The sequence below is a fragment of the Vipera ursinii genome (assembly GCF_947247035.1).
Source record: "Vipera ursinii genome assembly, chromosome: 3".
Lineage (NCBI taxonomy): Eukaryota > Metazoa > Chordata > Lepidosauria > Squamata > Viperidae > Vipera > Vipera ursinii.
The window spans coordinates 105,177,939-105,191,220 of record NC_139516.1 but is presented as its reverse complement, the minus strand read 5'-3'; the positions used below and the strand labels follow the sequence as shown (position 1 = coordinate 105,191,220).

Below are 13,282 nucleotides of genomic sequence, written 5' to 3'. Positions count from 1 at the left end.
AAGAGATTTTTTTCTGCCATACCCATACTGAGGCACCCAGATTCTGATAAACCTTTCGTAATACAGGGAGATGCAAATGATGTGGCGGTGGGAGCTGTATTATTACAGGAAAATGATGGGGCACTGCAACCGTGTGCATGTACATCCAAGAAACACGAAGACAGAACAATGTTGGGCTGTGTGGGAAAAGGAGGCTTACGCTGTGAGGTGGTCATTACTTATGTGGCATCATTTCCTTGAAGGAAATAAAATCCCCTTTCAGGTCTGGACAGACCACAAAAATTTGGAAGCAGTAAAAACAGCCAGGAAACTCACTCCTAAGTAATCCCGCTGGTCTCAATATTTTCACCGATTCTGTTTCACGCTTAAACACTTACCTGGGGAAAAGAATTTCCTGGCAGATGCACTGTCTCGCATTCCCCAATATAACAGCACATGGGCCACTGACTCTAAACCACTTATACCCGAACAACAACTAGCAGCGCCAGTAACCACCAGGGCCCAAGCTAAAATGAAGCCGTAACTGGATAGCCAAACTGGAATTGAATTCCGAAAGTCTTTGGAAACAGATGAATGGTTCCAGAAAAATAGATGTGTGCACAATAAAAAACAGACTACCCTGGGTGGGGGAGAAGTTATATGCCTGCCACCCAGAGGATCAATTTCATGCAGTTCTGCCATGATACAAAAATCAACAGGACATTTTGGGTTTGTAAAATCTTTACATTTAACTAAAAGACAATTTTGGTGGCCATCCATGAAAAAGGACATAGAAATTTACCTGGCCAGCTGCCAAATGTGCACAATGGCTAAAAGGCTGCAGGGGAAGTTGCCCGGACTGTTAAAACCAGTGGTGAAACCCTCAGTCTCCTGGAAATAAATAGCCAGGGATTTTATAGTGGAATTACCAGAAAGCAACGGGAACACTGTCATCTGGGGAGTTACGGATCTGTTTTCCAAACAAGTGCACTTTATCCCTTGCCAAAAGATTCCCACCGCAAAAACCTTAGTGAAACTATTTGTGCAGCACATTTACAGACTGCATGGAGCACCCCAACACATCATATCTGATAGGGGAGTGCAATTTACATCAAAGTTTTGGAAGGAATTTTTATCCCTCTTAGGAACTACTCAGGGATTGACATCTAGTCATCATCCTCAGGGGAATGCCCAATCAGAATGCGGGAACTCAGTACTTGAGCTATACTTAAGATGCTTTATTAATTTCCAGCAAACAAATTGGACAGACCTACTCCCCTTCACAGAAGTTGCTTACAATAACACAGTCCACTCCAGCACAGGCTACATTCCTTTTCAAATAGCCACCGGTCAAAATTTCAACCCTATGCCAGAACTAATCCCAACCGAACTGGAAATCCCATCCCTGAAAGAATGGATTGCACAATTGCAAAGCACCTGGCCAATCGTTAGGAAAGGTTTAGATGAAGCTAGGCAAGCATACAAAGCATAGGCAGACAAAAAGAGAGTTGAACCCATACCATTCAGGGTAGGAGAGATGGTATATTTATCTACAAAATACTTAAAATCCCTACAGCCCTCTAAAAAACCTGGACCAAAATATATAGGACGTTTTCCAATTAAAAGAATCATATACCCAGTAACTAGAATTAGAACTACCCCAAAATCCTAGGCAAATACACCCAATCTTTCACTGCATTTTGCTAAAAAGGGAACAACAGTCACCCTTACGGCCAAACCCCCCTCCCCACCACCTCCTATCATGGTTGAAGGTGAACAACACTTCGAGGTAAAAGAAATCCTGGATTCTAGAAAGCACCATGGAGCAATTCAATAAAGAGTAGCTTGGAAACACCTTCCCTCCTCAGAAAATGAGTGGTTCCATAAATGTCACATCAGAGCACCTAAGTTGCTAAAGAGGTTTCATACAGAATATCCCAGCAAACCAGGCTAACATCTATATTTTTGTTTCCTATACTGGTGGATCTCTCCTATTTTTAAAGGGGGGGCAGGATGTCAGAATCCATTTATATTTCATTTCTAATTATCTCCTCTGAGATAACCCCAAATATCTCTCCCCCTGGATTCTGCCATTCCCAAGGGGGAGAGGGAACAGTCATGGAGCTTTATGGCTTTCACTTCCTCCCTTTAATGTAACCTTTGTTTATTCTGCCTGCCTGCTATCCATCACAATATAATCAATTGCTTTCTCACTAGGGATTCCCTCTCATCTAAGAAAGGGGGTGGAAAAAGGAGAAATGAAACTCTCTGGAATCTGGTTTGTTTCTCCAAATGAAGTGTGAGGGGGGTGGAAATGATCCTGCTGCAACCTGTTATCTGTCCTCTCCCACGATGGGCTTACCACCTGGAGCTTGGCTGATCCGGAACTGACTGAATGAACTGAGGGGTGGGGTTTGCTTGGGGACACTTTAAAAATATTGATATGTGAGGCAATTCCTCAGATCCTGTCTATTATACCTGCTATCTCCTATTTCTTAGTAAAAGTTCCTGCTTGGAAAATCTTGTCTCCAAGAGTCCTCCTTTCTTAAGCTGTGGGCTGAAGTGGGTTCTGACAACTTCTTTCTGAACAGTGTCTGGGAGGCTATGCTTGCTGCTGCACAAAACGTTGATCCTCAACAGATGAAGAAACTGACAGACTCCATGAATAGAAGGCTTAGGACTGTTATTGAATAGAAGTGGCTACATTGGTCACTGATTTTTTAAAAAACATCAGGAATGTTTATTTGTACATTTTGAGTTGTATGTTTATTCTCACTTTAATAGATGCAAATAAACAAGTGAGATGGGCAAATTTTCATTTTTCATTTACTTGCATGATAATTCTGTACACTGATAGTTGCCCAATAATTGTGCACACATATATGTTCTCCTAAGAAAGCCAAAATCTCACTTTTACTTTCTTAAATATTCAGGTTTGAGGTTTATTAGCATTTTGGATTGACTGAGAGCACTGTAGTTGTTCAATAAGAAAATTAATCCTCCAAAATACAACTTGCTTAATAATTGTGCCCACAGTGTATATGCCACATTAAAATCTAACTCTAGCTGGACAAAAATTCTTGACTTAATTGGCTTAATGTTTTTGTGGCTCTAAATCAGGAGTCTCTAACCCCCAAGCTGTGGCCCGTTCAGAATCAAGTGTAGAAGTGATGGACCCTGTGTGCAGCTCCACTGACAGAAAACCATCCCCTCACACACATACACCGCCTCCGCTCCCAGTATACAAAGCTGGAAAGGTTGAGGACTGCTGTTCTAAATGACTGTTAGGGAACAAAAGAAATGGTTGTTAAGTATAGGGGAAAAACACTTCAAAGTTATACTAATTGCAATGAATTTGTTTGGAGAAATAATTTATATTTTGGTATCAGCAGAGTTCCTCAGTTAAGTTGAAGAATTACTGAAGAGCCTTGATATGCAAAAGGGGAGAGTATCAGAGATAATTTGAATGTAGTAGTTTTCAATACAGTAGTTTTCGATATGGAAGAGCTTAGACAGTGCGGTCAGGATATCAGCCAAGAAGACTGGGAAGCATTTCAGTTTTCAAAGGAAAAAGTTGTCTTGGCATCAGCCTGCACCTCCTTTTACCACATGAATCTTTTCCCAGGATCATGCTAATGGCCTAATTATGTTTATACCTAATACACTGAAACTGTAATTGAATTGAAACATTAATTTTGGTTTTGCTCATTAACAGATAAATATGCCAAGAAGACTGAAAATAATTCTACTAATCATCTTTCAGAAGTTATTTTTGATATGGAAAAAAGCTTGGGTGATGTTTTATCTTCTATTTTAGAAACAGAACTAAAGATTGCTTTTGGAGATCTATGGATTGAGGTGAATATTTTCACTATTCAAAAGAAATATATGTCCATTTAGGGAACTCATGTATAATGCATCAGTGTGTCTTACATGAACTTATGTGCGTTCTAACTCCAATTTTAGTTGCAATTTGGTGCAAGTAGGCATCCTGCTCCTATAAGCAGAAAAGGCAAGGATTTTTTTGATATAGCTGTTTCTGCTAGCCGCAAGACTGATAGGTTCCTTCCCCCCCCCTTTTTTTGTGATGACAAACTCTCAAGATTATTTTCACTTTATGGCATACAGCAAATTGTTTCATATTTTTAGATTGTATATTTTATATTTAAATGCTGTTCCCGTATAGTAGATCTTTTTGTATCAAAATTTGAAATACGTCTTGTTGGCACATTTGCCAACAAGCCTCTACTACAGTATCCTCAAGTCACTTCAAGTGCGCCTTCTGAAAGTACCCCTAGAATGCTTCCTTTTTGTAGCAGAATTTTCTGCACATATAAACCATTGTTGCTATACAGCATGGGGCTGTCATTCAGAATCCATTTCACAAAGTAGCACACAAGGTGGGTGCAGAATGAGAACAATTACCATCATTTATGTCAGCTCTTTCCACCACTAGAAGAATCTTTAACTGCAATCTTGTTCTAACTCTCATTGCTTGTTTCTGTCCAAAATACAATTCCCTAAATTAGGTATGAGTCTGGAGAAGAACAAGGAGCATGGTCAGGCTGACAGTTTCTTTCTGACCTGTTTCTTCTTTTTTCTAAAGTAAACTCCCCTTTGCATAGGACACAGAGATGTGCCCCAAGCCCTGTCACCCATCTAAGCAGTTTTGGTACAACTTGGTTACATGCACATAATTTCCATACATTACAAAGCATCCTATCAGATGCTATTAATTTTTTTGAACCTCACTTCATCGCTGTAGGGTAAAGAGAAAGATTTGGGGGACAGAAAAAGCCAAAGCAAGACAATACCAGAAACTTGGTCAAGGGAAGCAAATGTGTTTGGTAGTGACCACGGTTGTTGCAAAGAACTAGGAAAAACAGAAGATCAGGAAATGATGCTAGAATGCCTCACTGGAAGTCTTGGAGTTTCACATAACTCTGGGACAGTACAACTGTCATAAATACATGCCAGTTGCCAAGTGCCCAAATTTTGATCACATGGCCATTGAGATCCTGCAAAGGTCATACGCCTTTAAAAAAGATGTGTTTAAAAATAATTAAAATGCTAAGTTCTAACAGCTGTGCAGAAATAACACCTTTGAAACCTTCATCAAAAATCTGTGTTCATGCTTAGTGTATTTTGGATTTAAGATAATCTGAAACTTATCAAATTAGGGTGCCCATGGGTTATGTAAGCAAAATGAGCAAATCTATTACAAATTTGCATTCTTAATGCCAGATTTGCTTATTATTTAATGCTCTTCAGATTTCCTGATTCTCCATGACTGGCAAAATTCTGCCAGCTTTTAGCCATCTGTGACAGCTGATTTAGGTTGGTATTTTTTGTTAATGACACCTTCATAGGTTAAATAACATTGAAAATCTCAGGAAGATGAATTTTATCCTCAATTCCACATTTTTGCCTTTTGGATTACATTGTGTGATGGCATACAAATATTCTTATCTTAACAGACTTGTATCTTCTCTTTGCTAACAATACATGTTTTGTAAAACCTTGACAATAACTTCATAGCTTCACAATAGTGACAAATTGAAGAGTTACAAGCTTTTGTAATCTTTCAGGATGAAAATAAGTCCCCCTGATATAATTTGTCTTTAAAGAAGAAAATAAAATATTAGAAGAGACTGTATTGTGGTATTATTAACCCTATTTCAAAATCAAATTCTATCACTTATTTTATATGTCTGTCGGTCAGAACAGGGAGGAGTTTATACAATTGCTAAGTATCCTAGCTGATGTAGGTGGCATGTTTATTTATTTATTTATTTATAATTGAATTTCTATACCACCCTTCTCCCGAAGGACTCAGGGCGGTGTACAGGGCAATAAAAGCACTACAAAAGTTACAAAAGTTAAACGTAAATTAAATTAATGAAGCCCTAACCATAAATAATTTTAAAAAACCCAAACCCTTAAACCAGGCCGGCCTGTTCAAATAAATAGGTTTTCAGATCCCGGTGGAAAGAGCGAAGGTCGGGAGCCATCCGGAGCTCAACCGGTAATTGATTCCAAAGGGCTGGCGCACCCACAGAGAATGCTCTCCCCCTGGGGGCCGCAAGCCGACACTCTCTGACCGACGGCACCCTGAGGAGGCCCTCTCTGTGGGAGCGCACAGGACGAAGGGAAGATGACGCCGGCAGCAGGTGCTCCCGTAAGTAATCCGGACCCATGCCATTTAGGGCTTTATAGGTAATCACCAGCACCTTGAATCTCACCCGGAGGGCAACTGGGAGCCAATGCAGCTCGCGGAGAAGAGGTGTTACATGGGAGTATCGGGAGACCCCCATCACAACTCGCGCAGCCGCATTCTGCACCAGCTGAAGCCTCCGAGTGGTCCTTAAGGGCAGCCCCATGTACAGAGCATTGCAGTAGTCTATATGAGAGGTCACGAGCGCATGAATGACTGTACGCAGGGCATCCCGGTCCAGATAGGGTTGCAACTGGCGCACCAGGCGAACCTGGGCAAAAGCCCCCCTGGTCACAGCTCCTACATGGTCCTCCAAACTGAACTGTGAGTCCAGGAGGACACCCAAGTTGTGAGCCCTATCTACGGGGGGTAACACCTCACCCCCCATGGTTAAAGATGGAATGGACCGAATTTCCCGAGATGCCGGAACGTACAACCATTCGGTCTTGTCGGGATTGAGCCGAAGCCTGTTCCTCCCCATCCAGACCCGAACCGCCTCTAGGCAACGGGACATCACATCGAGGGCATCACTGGGGTGGTTTGGGGTAGAGATGAAAAGCTGGGTATCATCAGCGTACTGATGATACCCCACTCCAAAACCACGAATGATCTCACCCAGCGGCTTCAGATAGATGTTGAACAGGAGAGGCGAGAGGACCGACCCCTGAGGAACTCCACAAATGAGAGGCCTCGAGGCCGACCTCTACCCTCCTGTCAGCACCGACTGCGAACGTCCCAGGAGGTAGGAGAACCACTGGAGAACAGTGCCCCCCACTCCCAACCCCCTGAGACGCCACAGTAAGATACCATGGTCAATGGTATCGAAAGCCACTGAGAGGCCTAATAGGACTAGGACAGAGGAACAACCCCTGTCCCGAGCCCACCAGAGATCATTCACCAGCGCGACCAATGCTGTCTCCGTGCTGTACCCGGGCCTAAAGCCCGATTGGTACGGGTCCAGATAATCAGCTTCCTCCAGGAACAGAGGGAGCTGATGCGCCACCACACTCTCAACAACCTTCGCAAGAAAACAAAGGTTGGAGACTGGACGATAGTTATTCAAAATAGCCGGGTCCAGGGCAGGCTTCTTGAGGAGGGGCCTCACCACCGCCTCCTTCAAGGTGGCAGGAAAGCTACCCTCACTCAAAGAAGCAGTTATCACTGCCTGGAGCCAGCCTCGTGTCTCCTCCCGAGCCGCATAGACCAGCCAGGAGGGCCACGGGTCCAATAAACACGTGGTGGAGCTCAGCTTCCCCATGATCCTGTCCACATCTTCCAGAGTCACAGGGTCGAACTGTTCCCAGATAACATCACCAGGACTGCTTGTGTCACCTCCGTCAGACTCTGCCCAGTCAGAGTCCAGACCGGCCCGAATCCGAGCGATTTTGTCCAGCAGATGTTGACTAAACTCCTCAGCTCGACCCTGCAAGGGCTCCTCCCTCACCTCCTGATTGAGGAGGGAGTGGGTCACCCTGAACAGGGCGGCCAGATTATATTTTCTAGAAAAAATATTGAAATCTGACTAGTAAATTATTTTCTTTGCTAGGTAGTATATCATAAACCCCCTTGGACACTAGCAAATGTGTTGGAGTGTTACAAAAAACACTGGGTGGCTGTTTTTGGACAATTTATATCAAGAAGCCTTTTTTCAACTATTGAATATCTCTACGCACATCTTTGTAAAGGTAGGAGTATTTATATTAATTTGCAGAATTAGATCAAAAGGGCACAGTCATCAGTATTAAAAATGTAAAGCTTGTTTTATTTTTTTTATTATTGATTATGGTTGGTTGCATAGTCTGCCAGATATCTAGTCTGGATTTTGCATTTTTGTGCACCTATTGAATCCCTCCCAAGAACTTGGAATATGTGGATGTTATAATTTAACAATATCAAAGATACTGTCACAGGATGTAAGCTGTTCCACGAGAAGTTGCCTTTTACACTTGATTGTCAATGGTTTTGTTAATGCCAGTAGTATTCACGTGATGCTCTATATCAGAGGTCCCCAACCTTTTGGGCACCAGGGACCGGTTCCATGGAGTGAGATTTTTCTGCTGACCAGAGGGTGCATGGTTTTGTGTGTTGCTTGCATCTTGTGGGTGGGGTTTTTCTTGTTTGTATGGACTGGTTGCTGGCATGCCAAGGCCTGGTACTGGTCCATGGACCGGGGGTTGGGGACCCCTGTTCTATATGTTTTCGGGATTGCATCCAAAGTGCCTATCACTATTGGTACTATGTTGGCTTCCTTTTGTCATGGTTATTGTATTTACAGATCTTTGTGTTTTATCATTTTTTTTCCAGATATTTCTCTTCTCTTTTGTCTCCAGATGTTGCAATGATCACAATCCAAACTTTTTTGTCTGTCTTATTGACAGTTATTAAGTCTGGAGTGCTTAGATATACTTATCTATTTGAATACTAAAGTTCCCAGAGTACTTTAGCTTCTTCACTTTCTATTACTTTGTCTATTTTGTGGTCTAGCCATTTGATATACTGGCCATATAATACTTTGCCTTTGTGTATCTTTTCTATTCTTCATTTGGTCTTTTTTTAGGCCAGTTTGGACTCTTGTCTACTCAATAAGCCTTCATGGTATATAAGCTTCAAAAAATCTTCTGCACTGTCTTTCAAATTTTTTTCCAATACCCTTTTTTCTTCTTCAACATTCCACATCTATCTATGCTTCTTGGTAAATAGAGTCGGTCAACTTTGCTGCCTGAAAGAAGAGCATGAATCTTTGTCATTATTTTTCTGGTCTTCCTGTCTAGGGTTTCTCCTTCAACTTGAATCCAGTCTATTATTCCAGTTATATATCTAGTCATTGGAATTGCCCAGGTGTTCAGCCCATCTTTCTACAAGGTGACCTATAACGGAGTTCCCAACCACTGGGCCGTGGCCCACTACCAGGCTGTGGCCTATTCAGAACTGGGCCACATGAGCGGCGGACCGGCATGCACCATGCACACAGTTTGACTTGCAGGAGCAGCAGCCTAGCGTACATGCACACGCACACGGAACTCAACTTGTGTAAGTTGAGCTGTGTGTATGTGTGCTGGCCAGCTGCTCATGCAGCTCAGTTCTCCTCTCTCCCCCGCCATTCAGGCTGCCAAGCTACAAAGGTTGGGGACCACTGACCTATAAAAGCAGCAACACTGTAACAACGAGAATACAAAATTACGATTAAAAAATACAAAATCATAATTAAAATATGAGAAGGAGCAAGATACACAGGGAGATGAGATTTACTATTAGTCCATCAACTACCTCCAGCATGGTAGTCCCCCCGTAGGCCCCCTGGCCAATTGGCAGAGCCAAGTCTTCAGGCTCTTGTGGAAAGTCAGGAGGGGGAAGAGTCAATCTCACCTCAAGAGGTTCTAAAAGGTCAGGGCCACAGCAGAAAAGGCTCTTCTCCTGATCCCTGTCAGCAGGAATTCCTTGTATGAATGGAATGGAACTCTACTTGTATGAATGGAATGGGCCTGTCCCATATACATGAGACAATTCCTCAAGGAACCTGGACACATAAAGCCATGCAAAACTTTATAGGTAATAACCAATACCTTGAATTGTACCCAGAAGGAGACTGGAAGTCAGTGCAGTAACATGGGCCATTCTAGGGCTCTCAGAGACTGCCTATGCCACCACACCAGTTGAAGCTTCTAAATGCTCTTCAAGGGTAGCCCCATCCACAGCACATTATAGTAGCCCAAGTGTGAGATGACCAGGGCTTGAATGACTGAGTGCACGAACTCCTGACCCAGAAAATTTTGACTTATCTTCATTGAGACTCTTATTTGCATAAGGCATCTTGATTCCTTCAGTTTTCACCATTTTCCCCCCTGTTGGTGGTAAGGTGGCATGTTTGCCAGTCCAAACTCCACTGCAATATCTTGGCTGTATATATAGATGGTTTTGAGCTACAATTCTATTCCAGATGGTGTTTTTTTATACAGCTTGAGATCATCCATGTAAAGAAGGTGGGATAGCCTGGCAAATGTTTTTGATGTTCGATAGCCATTGCTTGGCCCGTTCAGTATTGTTGACAGTGGAATCAATGCAATGACAAACAGTAGAGGTGAAAGTGAGTCTTCTTGAAAGATTCCTCTTTTGAAGTTAACCTCTCCCAGTCCATCATCATTAACCAGCAACTGTGTCTTCTATTGTGCTATTGATCCTTGCACAAAGCTTATGATGTTTCTACTGATTTCTGTTATTTCTTGGCACTTGAGTACCCATCCAGTCATGTGGCAGGGGGTGGAATGCCTTCTTGTAATGTCCAGACTACATTCAAGTTGTTCTTCCTTCTCTTACAGTTTTCCAAAGTCATTTTGTCAATTGGGAGTTTATCTTGAGTCTCTGCTATTTAGGGGGCTTCTTTTCTGTTCAGATGGAAAGAGCTTGTTTACAACTAGATGCTGTTGGACTGTTGTTAAGCAGGAATTGGCTAGAATGCCTGGCACTGTCCCCTTTTGTTGTATCTTTCATTATCAGATAGATTTTGTCATATGTTAACTGGTCCTCAGTTTTACTTCCTTACAATATGTTGTTAAAATACTTGACAATGAGTGTGTGCAAACCAGTCAGATATTTCAACCAAAAGCCATACAGTTCATCTTCACCTGGTGCTGACCAATTCTTGATCTTTCTTGCCCTTTTCTCTGCGGTTTCTGCTGTTATTACAATATTATTATGCTATGATGGCTTCCTTTGGCAATGCTATGAGACCATGGAACTCTGTCTTTCTTCTCCTCCTTTTTCTTCTTCTTCTTCTTCTTCTTCTTCTTCTTCTTCTTCTTCTTCTTCTTCTTCTTCTTCTTCTTCTTCTTCTTCTTCTTCTTCTTCTTCTTCTTCTTCTTCTTCTTCTTCTCCTCTACCATTTTGTATAACTCAAAACAGAGTAATAGAAATTAATCCAGTTTTAAGCCTTGTAATTGTTCATCTCATATTTTAAAAAGTCAATTATGCTTGAATAACCATATCGTTTAGTATATGTTCTTCTTAGAAATTTATTAATAAAGTAGCCAAGATTTCAGAACTCAACAACGTTTTTTTCTACTTCCTGTCTCAGGTAAAATAATTGAATATTCAACACTAAGAGATGTCCTCCAGGAATCAAAAATGTTACTGGAAATGTTCAGATCAAGATCCAGCTATGATGGTTTTCTTTCACGGGCTTTAGCTCAAGTGGAAAAATTACTCAAGACTGTTGAAGAGGTAACCCAGGCTAGGTTTTAACAAGCATAGTTCCTTTTAAGTGCATAAGCCTGGTTACAAGATTGATAGCATTCACATTTATCATCATTCAGAGAAAAAAGTTAGTTGTGTCTGAACTGTTTCTTTTTAAATGGAAATTAATATTGTATTTGCAGTGGATAAAATAAAAATAAATTTCACTGCTGAATAAAAAGGATTGGCTTCCGTAACAGCAGTGATGTACAAATTGTAAAGATATGGGAGGAGACCATCTTGGAACCTCCAGGGATAGAAGTCCTTAGGCTCTGACTCCTATTGCTTTATGCCTTCTTAGGTTCCCAACAGAAGACAGATTGGAATAACAGCATGAAGGGAGGCAAGAAAGAGATACAGATGCTTCCAATATACCATCTTCCCTTCTACTTCTATACCTACCATGTTTTCCCAAAAATAAGACCCAGTCTTAGATTTTTTTTGCCTCCAAAAGAGGCACCAGATCTTATTTTCTAGAGATGTCTTACCTTAGGATCCGCACAACCAGGCCTCCCATGCCCCAACACCTGTTGCGCTGCTACCTATTGTGGCAGGAGGCCTCACGCCACTGCCACCGCTTGCAGTAGGAGGCGACGAGGCTCAGTGCACTGATTGTGCTCATAAGCAGCGGTGCAAACGGCGTGATGAGCCTCATAGCATCCTGCTATGAGTGCGGCACCAGCACGATTGGCATGATGTGCTGTGTGGCCTCCTGCCGCGAGCAGAATATCAGCACAATTGGCGCAACGTCCTGCGAGCAGCAGCACCGGCACAATACACCATGTGGCATGCAGTCTCAAGTGGTGGCAAAAGAACTCAGGCGGTAGCGCAATAATTGTCAGGGCATGGGAGGCCTGGCTGCAGCAGTCCTAAGGTAAGTGGGTGTGGGGTGCATTTGGCAGCTCCAACCCCCCCCGCCCTAGTTTGATTTTTACACGTGCCTCGCCCCAAAACTAGGACTTATTTTTGGGGTGGGGCTTATATTGGGTGCACGTGTAAAAGTCAAGCTAGAGCTTATTTTCGAGATAGGTGTTATTTACGGGTAAACATGGTAAGTAAAAAATCACTTATGGCAGCACAACACCACCACCACTATCAATCTTCTTCCTTTCTTTTTTTCCGTCTTACAAGTTTTATTAATTTTTTAATATTTACATTCAAATATTTGTGAAGCAATATGATGGTTGGGTAATCAAAAGTAAACAATATCAAATAACAAGTTATTTGCTCAGGTTACATCAACAAGGATTCCCTCTCCGATTCCCTTAGTTATAACATAGTCAAATTAATCAAATTAATATATTTCTAATAGTGACCTAATCACTTAAAAGAATTTTCAATATATTTTCACTAATACATATCAATATCCTGCTTTTAGGTTTTACCTAATTGCAATAAAATAATCTAGACTATGATAAGTGGAAGAAAGCTTACTTTTTGGGTAAGCCACATTTCCCTATTTCAATAAAGAGTAATTATCCTGTCCACAAAACTTACATTATTCATTTCAAAACATTCTTTTTTTTACCAATAATGTCTTATTTATCATCTTAACAATTCACCAATTATAACAAAATATCATATATTATATCTTTCCAAATTCTATAATATACTGTTACTGTTTACTGTTTTTAGTTGGGCATATGTTTAATATTTTTTAACTTTTGTATTTTTGTATTTTTTATATCTCTGCCCTGTTCACAGCCCTGAGTCCTTCAGAAGAAGGGCGGTATATAAATAAAATTATTATTATTATTATTATTATTATTATTATTATTATTATTATTATTATTATTATTATTATTATTATTATTATTATATATCGATTCTAATAACCAACTTTCTTTTAAAAGTTAAATA

General features: G+C 41.3%; 1 protein-coding gene across 5 annotated transcripts in view; it reads left to right on the top strand.

Moving 5' to 3' along the window:
- SWT1 (SWT1 RNA endoribonuclease homolog) overlaps nucleotides 1–13,282 on the top strand; it is a 61,248-nt gene that overhangs the window by 24,940 nt on the left and 23,026 nt on the right. For all 5 annotated transcript variants that reach the window (XM_083359078.1, XM_083359076.1, XM_083359077.1 and 2 more), the window contains 3 exons: nucleotides 3,695–3,837; nucleotides 7,740–7,878; nucleotides 11,265–11,410. In XM_083359078.1, coding sequence (XP_083215204.1) covers nucleotides 3,695–3,837; nucleotides 7,740–7,878; nucleotides 11,265–11,410 — 428 coding nt within the window. The remainder of the gene's footprint in view (nucleotides 1–3,694; nucleotides 3,838–7,739; nucleotides 7,879–11,264; nucleotides 11,411–13,282) is intronic.